General features: G+C 50.5%; 1 protein-coding gene across 5 annotated transcripts in view; it reads left to right on the top strand.

The window, feature by feature from the left end:
* Nucleotides 1–17,369, top strand: part of SIK3 (SIK family kinase 3) — a 246,620-nt gene that overhangs the window by 218,681 nt on the left and 10,570 nt on the right. For 4 of the 5 annotated variants that reach the window (XM_058686820.1, XM_058686819.1, XM_058686823.1 and 1 more), the window contains 8 exons: nucleotides 2,441–2,511; nucleotides 4,763–4,906; nucleotides 8,669–8,819; nucleotides 9,563–9,688; nucleotides 9,937–10,022; nucleotides 10,547–10,656; nucleotides 11,613–11,952; nucleotides 12,566–13,461. In XM_058686820.1, coding sequence (XP_058542803.1) covers nucleotides 2,441–2,511; nucleotides 4,763–4,906; nucleotides 8,669–8,819; nucleotides 9,563–9,688; nucleotides 9,937–10,022; nucleotides 10,547–10,656; nucleotides 11,613–11,952; nucleotides 12,566–13,461 — 1,924 coding nt within the window. The remainder of the gene's footprint in view (nucleotides 1–2,440; nucleotides 2,512–4,762; nucleotides 4,907–8,668; nucleotides 8,820–9,562; nucleotides 9,689–9,936; nucleotides 10,023–10,546; nucleotides 10,657–11,612; nucleotides 11,953–12,565; nucleotides 13,462–17,369) is intronic. The other variant, XM_058686821.1, reaches the window with a different exon arrangement.

The following is a 17,369-nucleotide window of genomic DNA, read 5'->3' as shown; positions in this document are numbered from 1 at the left end:
TTTGTAAAATACAAAGAAGTGAATAATCAGAGAAATAACAATTTTAAAACATACAACATACAAGGCTAGATTGTCAACAGACAGAATTGCTCTGTTAAATTGCTATAAAGGTTTCTAAAAGCTTGCTCTGTATTTCTGTACTAACTTTACCATGGATTGGTAACAAAACACTTTGTGGACCAACACGGGTCCGTGGGCCACACTTCCAGTAACAGGGCTATCGGGAAAAGGAAGGATCGACATATGTGAAGTGCCAGAATGATAGTAAAAAGCCATGTGTCATTAAGTGCCAGAGTGAGTGTTGTGGACTAGGCGGTGGCAGAGGCATTCAGGGAAGGACAAGAACAATGTAGGTTATGAAGGATCGGGAACAGCTCTGTGGGAGGTAGAGTGACATACTCTGTCCACTGTAACTTTTTGCCAAGGTCACTAACAAACTTTTGTTGATAGATCTGGTGGGCATTTTTAATCTTTTTATCTTTTTGGATCTTCCAATCGTATTAGTCACTGCTGACCATTTTTTTCTCTTCAAAATACTGTCTTCTTTTGGCTTCTGTGATACTACATTCTCATTTTCCTCCTGCCTCCCCTTTTCCGGTTCCTTTTTCTGCTTGTTCCTTGAAGTCCGTGAAACCCACATTTTATCTTAGGCCCTCTTTCCATCTCATTTTACACACTCTCTCTGGATGATCTTGTCCACTCGCATAATCTCAGTTACCGAGTGATTCTTCAGCTCAGAACCCTCTTCTCTTCTGCATTCTCCACTTCGCACAGCTGACTGCCTCCGGCAGAGATTTAGTTGGCTATGCCAGAAGTCCTCACAATTTTAATTCGACATGTCCTCCAATGACTGCGTGTAACTTGTTTCTCCTCCTGGGTGACAGTGACTGACACTGTTGTTCTCCTGGTTACACAAGCTAGAAATGTGGGATCTGTCTTAACTCTTCCCTCTCCCTCATCCCTGTCTCAAGTCAATTATCCAGCACCTTACTTCCGTCCTCCACCGCTCCTTCCGGAAGCCGCCGTCATCCTTTGCCGAGATTGACACAGTGGCCTCCTAACTAGCTTCCTTGCCTCCGGTCTTGTCCCCTAATCCCCACCACCAGTCCTTCTCACAATGCAACTCGAGCAAGCTAGCTTTCTAGAGTACACATTTTATTAACATCATGTCCCTGCCTGAAATCCTTTAGTGATTCACCGCTGCTGCTCCTCAAAATATACTTCTTAATGTGGTATTCAAGGCCATTTATAACTGACCACCATATCCCTCTCCTGCCTCGTCCATGGCCACTTCCTGCCTAACCCTGTTCACTCCAGCCTCAAGGAACTATAGTAAGGGATCTGAACACCCTAGCAGTATTTAAACATTGGAATTACTCCCAAAGTTTTTGTTTTGTTTTATCGTGGTCGTCCATTAAGAAAAAAAAAAAGAAAAGCTCTTTTGTGATAGTGGAAGGATGACATTTTGCTCTAGTGCCTGAAGTATGGTGATTATGAGAGCCACCAGGCTGTGAGGAGCTATGAAGGGATGTTCAGCACGCCCATCCTCATGCAGATGAGGACGTCACAATAATGCGTGCATCATGGTGGCTCTCAGTGCACGTGTGTGTTTGGGTGGGTGACAGCTATTTTCAAGCATTGACTCGCAACTGCACAATTACATGTGTACTAAAATGTGCTGTTAAAAAACCTAATGCGTGCATCGTGGTGGCTCTCAGTGCACGTGTGTGTTTGGGTGGGTGACAGCTATTTTCAAGCATTGACTCGCAACTGCACAATTACATGTGTACTAAAATGTGCTGTTAAAAAACCATCGCGCTTTTCTGGCACTAGAGACATCTGAACACTGGTGATAACATTAATGTGAAACAACAGGTCAGTGCCTAGACATTCCAGGTAAACAAGCTTCTACTGTATTTTCAGGTCCTCAGACACCTGCAGGCCTGCTCTTTTCTCTCAGCCTAGAAACCCCGAAGGCTGTGGCCCTTTTCCTCCATGCGCGGCCAGCTCCTGTCTACCCTTCAGGTCTCAGATGAAGTGTTACATCCCCCCGAGATGCCGTTAGAGGACTTGGGCATGCTATTCTGTAATTATCTGTTTACTTGTCTCTGTCCTCCACTGGACTGTAAAATGAAGGCAAGAACTGTATTTGTGAATTCACATTTTATCCTGGAACATAGTAGGCATTCAGCTCTTTGTTGGATGAATAAATGAATGAATGAAGATGACTCAGAGGAAGAAATCCAAATTAAAACCACCTGAGCGAGGTAAAAATGGAACGCTAGAAGGGCCTGTCAAAGTCCTGTATAACCCAGGGGTCCTGGGAAAGTTTCGTAAATAAGAAAGTGAACAGAAAGGCCTGTCCCACGTCCGGTGTCTAGAATAAGAGCTCCTACGGAAGAAGCGCCACCTTGAGCTTTTCCTTCCTGTCTCTCTCCAGGCAGCGCCGGCAGTTACCCCTGTGGACGAGGAGAGCTCAGATGGGGAGCCAGACCAGGAAGCTGTGCAGAGGTAATGTGACATCCGGCAGTGCTCGCAGAGCGTCCTTGGGCAGGCTCCCCCTGCAACCAACGAAAGGTCGCTTCAACATTTGTGTGGTCTCTTTGCTCAAGCCAGATGGCATGTTCCTCCCCACATGGAAGTAACAGAAGACTACCCAGAAAATGTCATTTCTGTAAGCACCACTGGAAGTCCCCTAAGTGACAGCAATAACCATAAGAACTTTTTCTCTCCTCCCTCCTTCCTTACTTGCCCCCTGCCTTCATATTTGCAACTCCGATAGTATTCACCAGGCGCAAAGCCTGCTCCTACCTGCCAAGAACTGTTTACTGAAAAGGAATTGGCGATCTGGGATGACAGTGATCCTAGCTAGTCTGGCCATGGACCTCTGGCATGGACTCTTCCTTTCCAGGAGAATGAATGCCTCTCGTACTGTTTGCCGTGTGCTTCTTCCATCCCCTTGTACCAACAAAGAGATAATGACAAAAGAATATGGGATTCGGGCCAGGGACAGATGCAGATATCCATTGTTTGCAGAACCTTGTTGAGAGATACCTAACTCGCAGAGAACGGCAGTGACCATCAGGCATGCTGTACTGTTCACTTTACCTCAGCCCCCGTTAGCCGTGGTCTGCAGCCCCGTGCATGCCCCCCCACCCCCCCCGTGGGAATTGTCTTTCTTATTTCCCGGGAAGGGCCCGGGGCGGGGGTGGGGGCGGTTTGGACCAGAATCCAGCATGTATTTTCCCAGAAACACAGGTGTCCTTCAAGATTATATGTTTTTCCCTTGAGGGAAGTTGAAATAAAATGGTTTTCATGGGCTCTCGGGGAAACTTTGGGTGTCTTTATCAAATGGGTACGAAACCGCTGATGGCTTTCTCTTGGGCCAGTTGACATACCGCTAATTACTCTATAGTCCGTTAACTGTTTTTAGCTTAAATGGGCAAAGTAGTTAAGAATGAAGCAAGACCACTTTTTAAGAACCTGACGGCTGCTGGCCAGTACTCTCTTCTTACCCCCAGCAGCTCTGTATGTGAGAGCTGCTGTTCAAAAAGAACCTGGTCCCATTTGGAAAGAAGAGTGGAGAACAGGGTGTTGGCAGGCGGGTCAGCCAGTAGAAGAAAAATTGTGCTAACCTTTTTTTTTCTTTTCTTTTTTCCCCTCTTGATGCTGTCGTTTCTATAGTTTGCTGATGGGCCCTGCTGGTGTCCTGGAAAAAAAAAAAAAAAAAAAAAAAAAAAAAAACTAGGAAACTTCCTGCCTTTCTACCATAATTAATTAGATAGTTGCGTATCACTTTATCTTCTTTGTCTTGGATTTTACTTCCTCCGGCTCCACCTTCTTTTTTCTCGAGACCAACATTTGAAGGGTATTTAGATGGGGTACATCAGCCCGTCAGTGCTGATGTAATGGGGAGGGATAATGCTTCTTCTGTGCACACCCAGGAAGAGCAGCAGTGACAGGAGGAAGCCGTCAGCTAGATGAAGGGGGGCCCATAGCTTATGTTTGCTATTGACTAAGTAGTGGATCCAATAGATCATTAGAATAAAAGTCATTAGCTTGTCAATTCCTAAGCTTTTGAAACTTGAGTTTTTCTCGCCTTGCCTTTTTTTCCCCTAAAACCAATTCTGAACATTTCGTGTGGTTTCATTTCTTCATCCTCTAGAGAATGTGGTTCCCTCGGGACGATGCCCGTGTTTCTTCTCTGATGATTGACTTACAATCATGGGGCAGGAGGGAAGGGGGGTCTTGAAAGCGCTCAGCCACAGTTGGAAGGACTTACAAGTGAGGACAGTCTCAAAACCCAGGGGCCATTGGGATCTAAAGACTCCATGGAGCCCTTCTGAATATCTCTCTTGGCTCATCTCTAGGAATAACTCTTAGGGCTCATTTCCTCCAACTTGGATTTTGGAAATTTGGAGGGCAAAGAGGAATAAAATTAACAAGTGGGAAACAAATTCTTCTTTCAAATGGCATGCAGTAAGGAAAATCGATCTTCTTTGTGAGCTCCCATCTGTTTTCTCTCTTCTCTCGGTGGCTGCTCTCAGGTCCTGAATCCAGCCGCTGCAGCGGTAAGCCAGCTTTTGTTGGCCAGCTGAACGTGTCTCACTTCCATCCAGCCAGGGATCTGTTTGCCGCTGAGCCCTTTCTGAGCTCTGGCACGATTTCATTCTGAGTGCTTTGGATGAACTTCTGATGCTTCTTGCTGAGGAACATTCCTGTCTGTCTTTTTTACTATGAAATGTGTTCCTGCCTGTTGCAGGTACTTGGCAAATAGGTCCAAAAGGCACACACTGGCCATGACCAACCCTACAGCTGAGATCCCACCGGACCTACAGCGGCAGCTAGGACAGCAGCCTTTCCGTTCCCGGGTCTGGCCTCCTCACCTGGTACCTGATCAGCATCGGTGAGTAGCCACATGAGCTACGTGAGCTCCTCGAGGCTCATCGGGCAGGCACCCTCCTTGCTGTGCTTCCAGTGACGGTGACCCGCACCGAGGCTTTAAACAGCATCCTGAGCTCACATCTTCTCAGCTCCTTTCACTAAGCAGTGCGCAGGGCGGTACGAGATTCTTCTTTCCCTTTCCCTTGTAGACATGTTTATGGTCTGCAGTTGATTCTCGTGATTCTAGGTGTTGACTCAGAGATGAGATTGAACTTGAAACCTGCAAGGAGGCCAGCTGGAAACGGGAGGATTTGTAGCCATATCGTTAGACTGGACCCTTAGTAACCCGTCACCTTCCAAAGCCTGAGCATTTCTTACCATGTCACCACTGAACAGTGAGCTTGGACATGGAGGAAGGAGCATCCCTTTGTGAATGGTGGAGCAGAGATACTGCATTCTCTTGAGTGTTGTGCTCAAGAAGTCATTCTTGCAATAATATTCTGAAGGCTGAAATCTTTTGCTAGGTCTCTGTTACATTTGTAATTCATCCTCTTGAAGAAATAACAAGCTTAAGCTTCCTGGCCAAGGAAACGTCATAAAACTGAGTACAAGTAAGCCTGGGAGCACAGGGGAGTGACCCCTGCCTCTGGCTTAAGAAGGTGACTACCTTCTGCAGACACCTCGACGACTACAGTTCTTAGCTGTGTCCACCCCAAAGCTGTCCCCCGTCTCATGGGCCACACTTTCCAAGCCACCACCGATTGCTAGAGCTCATTTTATTTCCATCTCGTTGGGAGGATGGTGAAAGCAGCCTTACTTGGGAAAGTTGAAAAGCAGTCAGGTTCCAAGGAAAGGAAGTTTGTGAATGCGTTGTTATTAAATCTGGTCGCCAGCTCACACTGGCGAGTTTGACAACAGTGTTTTTATTGTGACTAGTTCCCCGTCAGGCGTCCACACAATCAGCAGGGACAGGTGGACTCTGTGCAGACTGAGACATAATCAGTGCTGCGTTGGCAACTCTGAGAGAAGGCAGATAAGCTCTTCTAGATGACCGTGAATAACAGTAAAAATGGTCCGGTAGGGACTAGCAGGAATGGCGGCTCTCAAATAAAACGGTGTCCCTGGCCCGGAGAGACAGTGTTGTTCCCAGGAGACTCTCCCAGGACCTGCGCTGTGAGGGCACTGCACGGAAAGGTCCTCGGAGTAGTTATTGGAGGGCTGCCTCTCCCCACCCCACCCCAACCCCCACCATAAATTTTCTGTGATTTCTCAACAGCTCTGAGCTCTCCACTGTTACCTAACAGAACCTCTGTCTCTTTGTTCCTCCTTGTTTCTGTCCTCCCTGCCTCCACAGCCTGACAGTTTTTTAGCCTTTGTCAGGGTCTGCAGTTGAGCTGAAGTCCGTCGGGTGTCCCGACTTGATTGAACGCACTCCTCAGGAGATAGTCTTCGTGGGGAAACGTGAAGATCGGCACCTGCCCCACAGTCAGCCTTTATCGCGGAGTCTCGGGCCTGTTTATGCTTGTTTAGTGAGGAGGGCCACGGTGGCAACAGCCCCGTTTGTGTCACGGCTCCCTGTCAGGGCCTGGCCCGCTGAAAAATCTGTCCGCCGTCTGCTTTCGTGTGGACGCTCTCGGTAGAGTGTTTCAGGGGTTTCCTGTGGTCAAGCGAGTTTGAATTGGAATGAACGTTCGATGAGTGGCACCTTGTGTGAGGTGGGGCACTGATACAAACTGGTGTGTGCGGAGGGGGTTACTATAAAAATATGGCAACACCAGAGACCGAAGTCAGTCTTCAGAGGAAAAGAGAAACTTCGCAAAGCCGTAAAACACTGGACATGGGCGGCCGAGACAGATTATTGAATCCCTCTCATTTTCTGGAGGAAATGGTTTAAAAACAGCATAGACATCTGTTCTTCCAGGGTATAATTCATGAAGTCCAGCGTGGGGACAGAAGAGGGGTCTCCTCAACCTTTTCAATCCTGAAAGTGTATAATTTAAAATTAAAAAAAAAAAAAAACTTATTTTAAGTGTAATTTAAAAAATGAACACAGAATGGATTTTTTTTTTTGAGGCGGGGAACCAAGTTCCTGTTCGAAAAGTGTGGTGGGAATATCAGCCTCATAGGAGGCTGTCCCGAGCTCAAACATGATTGCTGATAAACGTAAAACAAAAATCGGTCTTGTCAGTGCTTCCGAAATGAGCAACTACATCGGAACCGTCCCCCTCGAGTTTCTGTGCCCGACTGACCTGGGTCAGTCCTGAGCTTCTGGAAAAGTCATGAAACACCTGGGCCTGGGAGTTGCCACTCTGACAGAAGAGAGTGGGTTTTGTGCAGTCAGGTCGTATTCACCACCCGGAGAGCACAGCTTTCTGAGGGAATCTGAAACGGGTCCAGTGTCAGAAAATATTGAAAGCCTGAGGCTCTGATTTTAGGAGAAAACAGTATTCTTTGCCTGCTTTGACTCCAGACCCTCGAAGTAGAAACAAGACTAGGAAGTACTGAGGTGTTCCTGGAAAGAGGCTTTCGTGATTGCTGCCTCTGGAGTGTGTCTGCCAAAGTCACGTGTCTTTTGTGTGACATCTGTGTGTCCATGCTCCTGTCCTGCGCGCACCTCACGCACCTCCGTGCCGAGCTTCGGGTGGAGCCTGACCCCAAAGTCCTCCTTCGCGAAGGCAGGGCAGAGGGCTTTCCCCCGCGGCCAGGACCCCTGACTGCTCTGCACGCAGCCATCAGAGCCTCCGAGGCCCTCCCCATCTGCATTGTATTTGAGCTCGCTGCTCACCCTGCTTCCTTAGCCTTGTTCTGCTTCAGTCCAGAGCGAGCAGCTAGCCAGGCGGTACAGCATCTCACCCCTGGTTCAGTCTGATACCATCTCCGCCCTGGACCTGAAACCCTGATCCTCTCCATCAGCTGCTGGAATGCTGCCTGGGCAGTCTTTTATCTGCTTACCTCAACCCACAAACATCTCGTTCTGATTAGGTGACAAAGGTGTTAGCTTCTGACTCTGATGCTGTCATTCTTTCTCTCTGTGAGATACTGGCTGTGCTCTGACTGAGCAGTGGGGTTTTGTGGGCAGTCCCCACGATTCCTCTGTTGTTAGGGGGCTGCGGGGAGGCATGCCGCTCTGGGCAGTGAATTTTCACAGCGGGCAACCTTATTTGCATTGACCGGTTTCGTGTGCAGGATCTTGAGGCCCACATTCCTTAAGAATGTGCTGTCTCCATCTGGGGATCAGAAGCCCCCCCCTCCACTTTCCTCCCACATGAACCTCCACCCTCCACTTTCTGGCACAGAACCTATGACTTCCAAGCCAGGCCTTTGCCACAAAGCTGACTGTAGTTTCCTTTGGGTCATACAGAGAGTACTGCTCAGGGAAAACTGGGTCAGATGGTGAATTTTAGGTTTCGAAAGACGCTAGAGAGTCCCGAGTATGAAAACAAGAGCCCCCATACAGCTTGGCCTGAGGGCTACGGAGAGGCTCTTCTCTCTGACCTAGTGTATTTGTAAGAACTGGAAGTATTTGATTCCAGGACCTCACCGGGCTTGGAAATTAAGCCAGCTCAAGGTAAGTGGACATGGAAGATGTGCAGCTGGAGTTCTGTAAAGGGCAGCAGGCTAGGGAAATGGCTGGCCTCTGGAGATGGCCTGGCAATGGCGTAATACACAGACAGGGCTGCACGTGCAGCCAGCCATCTTTGCGTTCTTCTGGAACAGCAGTCCCTGGGTGATGTGGTCAAAGTCCACATCCCTCGCCCCTGACCTTCTCTTCCCATGTATTTAGCTCTACCTACAAGGACTCCAACACCCTGCACCTCCCCACGGAGCGTTTCTCCCCCGTGCGCCGGTTCTCAGATGGGGCTGCAAGCATCCAGGCCTTCAAAGCTCACTTGGAAAAGCTGGCCAACAGCAGCAGCATCAAACAGCTGCAGCAGGTAATGGGAGAGACGGCAGGCACCTCTGGAGAAGCGTGGGGAACGCAGAGCAATAGCGTGGAGGACCGGGGTGGCAAACCTCGGCCCTGTTCGTGTCAAGGTTCAGATCCGCGTAGCTTCCCAACGTTCTTTGCTTACTCCCTGGTATGTACAGCTTTCCCCAGGATCAAACTTGCTCAGCCCACGAGGGGTCTGGGTTTTTCTCCTGTCAGTGTAATGTTTAGAGAGGGACTTCCGGGCTTGGATTTCAGTGGGAAGCCCCAGAGAAGATACCTCTAAGCAAGCTTGGCATTCTGCTCCTGACTTCCGGGCACTGGCCGTTGCCGGAACCTGCTCAGTGCTGTCACCGCCCAGCACACCCTCTGGTGGGGAGGGAGTGGCGCTCCCAAAGGAAGGAAGTGTACCTCCAGGCTTGTGTGAAGGGCCACCGTCCTTCCTGCCTCTCTGATGACCAGGCTCCAGGCGACGTGTGCTTCGTATGCGGATTGCACACCGGACGCTCTCTCTCACACACGGGCCCTTCTTGGCCTTTTCCGTTCACTCACCCAACACGGAAGGTGAATATATCGAGTACACGAATACCCGCATACGTGCGTTAGTTGCTCTCTGAGGACCCCGGTCCTCTCTCGGGGCTCTTTCTGCCCACGAGACCTCGGGGGGCAGGTCTGCATCTGCTGACGTCGCTGCATGGGGTGGGGGGGGCCTGGTTGCAGCCCACCTGTATGAGCTGCCTTTCCCTTCAGGAGTGTGAGCAGCTGCAGAAGATGTACGGGGGGCAGGTTGACGAAAGAGCCCTGGAGAAGACCCAGCAGCAGCACGTGCTGTACCAGCAGGAGCAGCACCACCAGATCCTCCAGCAGCAGATCCAGGTGGGCCTCCGCTCTCCGCTGTCTCCAGCTTGTGTGGGGCGTGAGGCTTTTGGAGGAGGCCACGCAGGGCAGAGCGGACTTGTGTTTGTGGTTGACGCGTGTGAGGAGAGGTAACCAGACTTTCCGATGAACCGCCAGAGCATGAACCTCAGTCACAGACCGCTGTTTCTGTTTCTGGCCTTCCTGGGAACAGCTCCGATTCATCTGCAGGCTCACGGTCCTTCTTCTCCTTTCCCCCATATGTTTAGGATTCTATCTGTCCTCCTCAGCCTTCTCCACCTCTCCAGGCTGCATGTGAAAATCAGCCAGCCCTCCTCACCCACCAGCTCCAGAGGTAACGAAGCACTTGTTTCACGCCCAAGCCGCTGTCTCCGTGGCTCGCCGTCCTTGGCCCGACTCGTATGGGAGACTTGGACTGACTGTAGCGTTCGTCTCGGAAGAACATATATGAAAAGTGGAGAGGTCGACTTAAACGTTAGCTGCCTCCCTGAAATCCTGACTTTATTTGGTCCTTGTGCCACTTCATTTTCTTAGCCCCACAGGCATAGTAATCTGGCAGCAAGACAGGCCCGGACACAGGCCCACAGTGACCTGTGCCTCCCTTTGTGAAGTCTGGGAAGATAAGACGTGGGTGGGTCCTAAATACACTGTGGTGGGTGGTTTATGGATATTTTTCTAGCCCGGAGTCTTATCAAAACTAAAAAAAAAAAAAAAAGTTTCTGCTTATGCGTATCCTGTGACTGAAAGTAACATCAGGGGTTATATTGTCAGCTCAGGAAATTTACTTATTTATCTGGTTTCGTCTTTTGGTTTTGTTTTGTTTTGTTTTGTTTTGTTTTGTTTTGTTTTGTTTTTAAGGTTACGGATCCAGCCTTCAAGCCCACCCCCCAGCCACCCCAACAACCATCTCTTCAGACCACCCAGTAATAGTCCTCCCCCCATGAGTGGCGCCATGATCCAGTCTCACGGTGAGTGCAGGGGCTCAGACTGAGCCATGAAAAGCCACCTGGAGAAAATCAGTCCTCGTGTTGAGTGCGATAGGATTTAAGGGTATAGGCTCTGGAGTCAGACTGCCTTGGTTTGAATCCTGGTCCCAGCACCTCCTTAGCTGTGCAGCCTCAGATAGGTTACTTAACTCCTGCATGCCTGCACTTTTCCAAATGTAAAAGAGCGAACATAATAGCATTTAAAGAATAAATCTGAAAAGCACTTAGAAGTCTTTGGCACAAGATAGTTCTCGATAAAGGTTGTTATTAATATTTTCGATAAAACCCCCTCCGACCCTACCAAATAAAAAGCTGCTACCAGAACCTTCCCCATTGTCGTGCCTCCATTTGGTTCTCCGTTGCACGCGTGGGATCCTCTCTTGTGGGTGTTTAGGAGGAGGGAAAGATGAGTGTTCCCTAATTGGTATGGGTCTTCAGAGACCGGCGATCTGAGGATTTAGTGTTGCCCAAACTGATAGTCTCTTAAGTAACGCCCCACGGTGTAGATCCCCTGAAGAGTCTGAATTGGTCTCTGGGCCCTGCCTACTCAACGTGGGGTCCCCCGACCAACAATACCAGCAGGAAAAGTAGAGTCTCAGGTCCCATCTCGAGCCTGCTCAGTCACAGTCTGCATTTTAGCAAGATCGCTGGGCCATTTGCATGTACGTGTGAGTTTGATAAGCACTGCCCTAGATCAGAGCTACTCAAAGAGTAGTCTGGGACCAGCTCTCAGACAACTTACTTGAAAATACAGATTCTGGGGGTAGGACCCAGGAATCTGTGTTTTACCCAGCCCTCCAGATGAGTCTTCCACACGCTGAAGTTTGTGAAGCACCGATCTAGATGGCATCTGGTTTGAGTGTCCTCATTGGCTTCTGCTGCCTCCAGCTGGCACGCAGCCCAGGCTTTTGGTGACTCTAAGGTTCCTCTCTCTCCAGGTGCTGCGTCGCCCTCCCAGTTTCCGGGCTTACCCTCCCGCAGTGCTGTCTACCAGCAGCAGCCTGAGAACTGCTCCCCCCCTCCCAGCATGGCCCTCACCTGCCTGGGCATACAGCAGCCCGCCCAGTCACAGCAGGTGACCATCCAAGTACAGGAGCCTGTTGACATGCTCGGAGGCATGCCGGGGGCCACTGCAGGCTCTGCCGGGCGGGGCATGTCCATCAGCCCCAGTGCCAGTCAGATTCAGATGCAGCACCGTACCAACCTGATGGCCGCCTTCAGCTATGGGCACCGCCCCCTGTCCAAGCAGCTGAGTGCCGACAGCGCGGAGGCCCACAGGTGAGGCTGCCTGAAGTCGCCAGCCATCTGTCTAGGTGGTCCGGGTGGGAGGAAGCCCCTTAGCAGGGTGAGAGGGGAGAAGGGGAGGAGAACTCATCTGGCTGGGCTGTGCCCGTCTCCCCCTTTCTAACGTCAGGGCGGGTGGCTAGGGGGTGAATCTGAAACCCGTTTATTGACAGAGGAGGAAAATGACAAAGCTGCCTTCCTCTGTGTCTGCAAAGAAGAGAATGGCCCTATTAGAGGAATTTCTTAAAATTCCAGTTGTCCCTTGTCTGTTTCCTTAGGCTTCTTTCCCTCCCTGCCACTCTTACTCTAAGAGATTGGTGCTTTAGTCGCTCCGATAATGCTGTACAATAGGCCAAGTTGCCGTCTTCAAACGGGAGCTGGATCTGTTTCGCACACAGCACCCCGTGTCTCTTGAAGTTCCCGGAGAAGCGAATGAGCGGGGGTGGGGCCTGCACGCCCACCTCCCCTGCCGCACCCCACTTCTCTGTGGCACCCCAGTTCTCTGTGCCGGGGGCTCCCTGCTGAGGAAGAGTGGTAGCTGGCCCCGGGGGAGTCTAGCGCTCTCGCGACGTGGATGCCTGGTACTCACTCCCTTTTGTGTCTGCAGCTTGAACGTGAATCGGTTCTCCCCTGCTAACTACGACCAGGCGCATTTACACCCCCATCTGTTTTCGGACCAGTCCCGGGGTTCCCCCAGCAGCTACAGCCCTTCAACAGGAGTGGGGTTCCCTCCACCCCAAGCCCTGAAAGTCCCTCCACTTGACCAATCGCCCACCTTCCCTCCCAGCGCACATCAGCAGCCACCGCACTATACTACGTCGGCGCTGCAGCAAGCCCTGCTGTCCCCCACGCCGCCAGACTATACCCGACACCAGCAGGTACCCCACATCCTCCAAGGACTGCTCTCCCCCCGGCACTCACTCACCGGCCACTCGGACATTCGGCTGCCCCCGGCAGAGTTTGCACAGCTCGTTAAAAGGCAGCGGCAGCAGCAGCGGCAGCAGCAACAGCAGCAACAGCAGCAGCAAGAGTACCAGGAGCTGTTCAGGCACATGAGCCAGGGGGACGCTGGGAGTCTGGCTCCCGGTCTCGGGGGACAGAATATGACAGAGCGCCAGGCTTTATCGTATCAGAATGCTGACTCGTATCACCACCACCACACCAGCCCCCAGCACCTTCTCCAAATCAGGGCACAGGAACGCATGGCTCAGGCTTCCTCCCCCAGCCCGGCCCACGGGTACGCTCACCAGCCAGTGCTCACGCACTCGGAGAGCATGGAAGAGGAGGACCCCTGTGAGGCGGCCAAGGATGGCTTTCCAGACAGGACGAGCCCCAATACAGCGACCAGAGGTTGCCGTGACAGCACCCTACTCTTGAGTACTGGCGGACCCGGGGACCCCGAATCTTTACTGGGAACTGTGAGCCACGCACAGGAATTGGGGGTACATCCCTACCGGCATCAGCCACCTGCTGCATTCGGTAGAAACAAGGTGTCCAGCCGAGGTAAGAGTCCCTTCGATGTAAAAGTCCCAGGCCTGTCTGTCCTCATTCACCTAACTCAGTGATGGTATCTTTTCCCAGCCAGGGCTCTGTGTTCCTAGGAGGAAAAGAATTCCTGAGAAGGCCTTCGGGACCTTCCAGGGGAGAAATATACAGGGCGCAGTACCGTTTGCTTTCAGAAGAAAGAGGTAGCGATAGAAAACTAACACTTAGATAGCACGGCCAGTGGGAACAGTTCCCGTTTCCCCTAGTCACACCATGACTTCTAGGAATCCAGAATTTCCTGTCTTCAGGAACACAGTCAGCCAGCGCTAGGGGAAGTATGACTTCTTGTAAGTCGTTTGGACCAAGAGTCAAAAGAGCACCTCCGTTCTGGACTCACCTCTGTCACGAAGGCGATAACTTGTCGCTTAATCCCTTGGGTTCATATTTTTCTCATCTGTGAAAAATGGGCAGGAGGAATAATGGCGCACGAGAGAAGCGCGTGCTGCTCCGAAACACGATGTAAACGCGAGGCGTTGTTACTACTCCGCTCAGCTCATCCGTGAGCAGAATACAGAATATCACAGCATCGTAAGGGGCCCCATGTGCATCATCCTACTTCGCTTTATGTAACGGATGAGTGCATTCGTTTCCATCCTGAAGGAGATCAGGATAACCAGCCGTCGGTCATACTTGGAAAATCTGGTTCCGTTGGCATCCTAGACACAACCTGCCCCGATTCCGTCCCCTCCACACGGATCATGGGACATGAGTTAATCCAGGAAAGGTAGAGCCTGGAAACCGAGCGGATCCCCCATCCTTCCCCCTCGGAGCTACCTGCGTCTTCTGTCCTGTCCTTTAAGGTCAGTGCACAAACTCCTAGGGGAATTAGGCTCCATGGCACAGAGTCGGACCGAAGGCCTTGCTCCGAATCCGTTTATGAAGAGGACTTGGCGCTTCCCGGCTGTGCTTACTGATGCGCCGATAGGGGTGGCCATGTGGTTGCATAGGACAGTTTAAAAATCCTGGGCTTTGGACCAAATGGGTGCCATCCAGCTTAGAGGCCTGCATCAGGCAGGCATACTGGATTCAGTTGTGGCTGCTGTGTTTGTAGGTGGACAAAGGATTGTGGGAGATTCCGGAACCAGGTCCTATGTGGAATGGCTGACAGACCTGGTGGGGATGTTTGAGCTTAGGGGAAAAGAAGACTAAGGAGAACCATCGTATCTACCAGGGGGAAGGAGGGATTAGACTCTTTGGGGTCCATATCACGGGCCAGGACCAAGAACAGGATAGAAGTTGCAGCAAATAAATGTCAACTCCTGGGGAAGACTGTAATAAGAACTTTCCAGAATAAGCTACCCTAGCGCCTCGGAGCCTCTTGTCACTGGGAGTGTTCCAGCAGAGGCAGGGTGATAGTATCAGGAATAGTGTGGAAAGGCTTCCTGTGTGAAGGAAAGCTTTCACCAGCTTAGCATCCTATATTTGGCGTAAAAAAGAGAATGGCTAACATCTCTACGGTGTCATCCATGTGCCAGACACCCACTGCTATTCGTGCGGAAATTCATTTAATCCTCATAACAACCCCATGAGGCAGTAGCTCTTCCTGTCCCCATTTTACCAGTGAGACAAATGAGGCACAGGTTATGTAATTCGCCCCCAAGGTCAACTGCTGTTAAGTGGCACCGAACCCAAGAGTTACTCTCAGCTCACTGCAGCAGGTGCTGACCCAGCATGTCCCAGTGTGCGAGGCAATGAGGAAGGAGCGAAGCTGGAGCAAATAGTGTAAACCCCCTGCTCCCCCCAACCTGCGTTGCCATGTATGAAAACACCTTTGGAAATGTTTTTCTTCAAAGATGCTAACTTCTCTTCGGTTTTCCCTCCTGTGTGACTCCTGTGTACGGAAAGGCCAGGGGGGCTTATCACCTGTATCCCATCATTGTCAGAGTATCGCCCCCCCATTGCCGGGGGGGGGGGGCTGGTCTACTGGGTACCTAAAGCGAGGCAGAATGTAGCTGGTTGGTGCGAGAGCTTTGGGAACACCAGATGGGGGACAGAAGGTTCTCAGTCAGAGGAGTGGGGTTTCCAGCATTAAGTGCTCTTTGAGTTGGGTCTTGGTGGATGGAGAGGAATTTCCCATTTGGCTGGAGCGGAGATGCAGGGGGCGGGACCAGTGGGTGGGAAGGTCTCTGTGAGGTTTGCGGGGGTGGGGGGGGTGGGGGGGTGGGGGGGGCAAGCAGGCTTGACAAGTTGGTGGTGTAGTGCACATCAGGGAAATAGTAGAAGCTAAGGGCAGGAATTTTCTTTTTTTTTTTTTTCCACTTTTAAAATGCTAATTTATTATTTTTTAATTTTTTTAATTATTATTTTTAATGTTTATTTGTTTTTGAGGGAGAGAAAGAGCATGAGCAGGGGAGGGGCAGAGAGCAAGGGAGACACAGAATCCGAAGCAGTCTCCAGGCTCTGAGCGGTCAGCACAGAGCCCCACGCAGGGCTCGAACTCATGAACGGCGAGATCATGACCTGAGTCACAGTTGGACACTTAACCGACTAAGCCACCTACGTGCCTGTAAAATGTTAACTTATTAAAGTTTAAGACAATTACATATGGTATAATAGTATACAGTGTGTTCTTTTTTTTTTTTTTTTTTTTTTTTTTTAACATTTATTTTATTTTTGAGAGAGAGCGCACAGGGGAGGGAGGATCCAAAGCGGGCTCCGCGCTGACAGCAGAGAGCCCGACATGGGGCTTGAACCTGAGATCATGGCCTGAGCGGAATTAATAAGTCAGACGCTTAACCGACTGAGCCACCCAGGGTGCCCCTACTGTGTGTTATTTATGCAGACACAAAGGGAAACTGGCTATTAAGTGAAAACAGAAATTGTGTCCGATAATAAATAGAACCAAAGTTCACAGCACCAGTGAACATTAATTTGTCTTTAATCCACTTTACAAATTGTTGGTACCTGGGCAGAGGTTTTCTAAAATCCAGAGCATGGTCTAGATCCAGCAACAGGTGCCTTCCCTTCCGGCCAGAGCTTCATGGTTGTGATTCTTGTGACAGATCTCCCCTACCTCCTCTCCTGGCTGAGCGATCATCATCCCTTGCCTGCTCCCTCTTCCTTCTCCCTACCTTCTCCCATCCACCACCATCACCATTCTCCCCTACAGCCCTCTCTTCTTCTCTCTGGAGGAATCTAGCCAGAAGCATATGCCTCAAGCTCTTAGCTCAAGATTCCCCTGTACCTGTTGCCTCATTATCAGTCTTGCCAGCATCTCCCCCCCAGAGTCCTCTTTTTTCTTAAATGTACTTTTCCTGACCTTCGATGTGAGCTTTTCTGGAAGCTGTAATAGCTCTTGCCCTGCTTGCTAGTACATTGTGGAGATTATTCTCCCTTGTGTCTACCCAGTTGGCTCTAAACTTAACTCTTTAACTTAGCTACAAGGTATGCCCGTTCATGCTTAAGTACCATTCACTTTGCCTCTAGCATCTGTTCTTGTTTTGTGACTTCTGAAGCCGCATGTACAGTTATCTTTAACAAATGAAGCTGCAGGCTTATTACTGTGATTTTATAATCCAGTGTGGTGAGGCTAACGTGACAGGGAAACGCATAGCCTCAGAGAGGCCTGATGCTGCTCAAGAGTTAAAATCCCCATTGGGAATGTACACCTGTGTGTTTAAAATGGTGTCTTATCCTCAGGTGGCCCCATTGTCCTTGCCTTAGCCCGAGCTGCCTCTGTGGGCCTGCCATATAACCTCTCCTCCCTTTCTCTCCCTGCGTAATGAAGCTCATGCCCCCTGAGGGAAGAATGGAGTTCCCGTTTGTAGCCCTTCTGTCCCGCGCTCGAGGCTCAGGCTCGCAACTCACAGCCACCCTGGAATATACAGGTCACGACCCCTTTTACAGTAGCAACTGTGCCTCCACCA

This window comes from Neofelis nebulosa, chromosome 10, assembly GCF_028018385.1.
Source record: "Neofelis nebulosa isolate mNeoNeb1 chromosome 10, mNeoNeb1.pri, whole genome shotgun sequence".
Taxonomy (NCBI): domain Eukaryota; kingdom Metazoa; phylum Chordata; class Mammalia; order Carnivora; family Felidae; genus Neofelis; species Neofelis nebulosa.
Note: the sequence above shows the minus strand (reverse complement) of the source record. Positions and strands in the feature narration are given on the sequence as shown.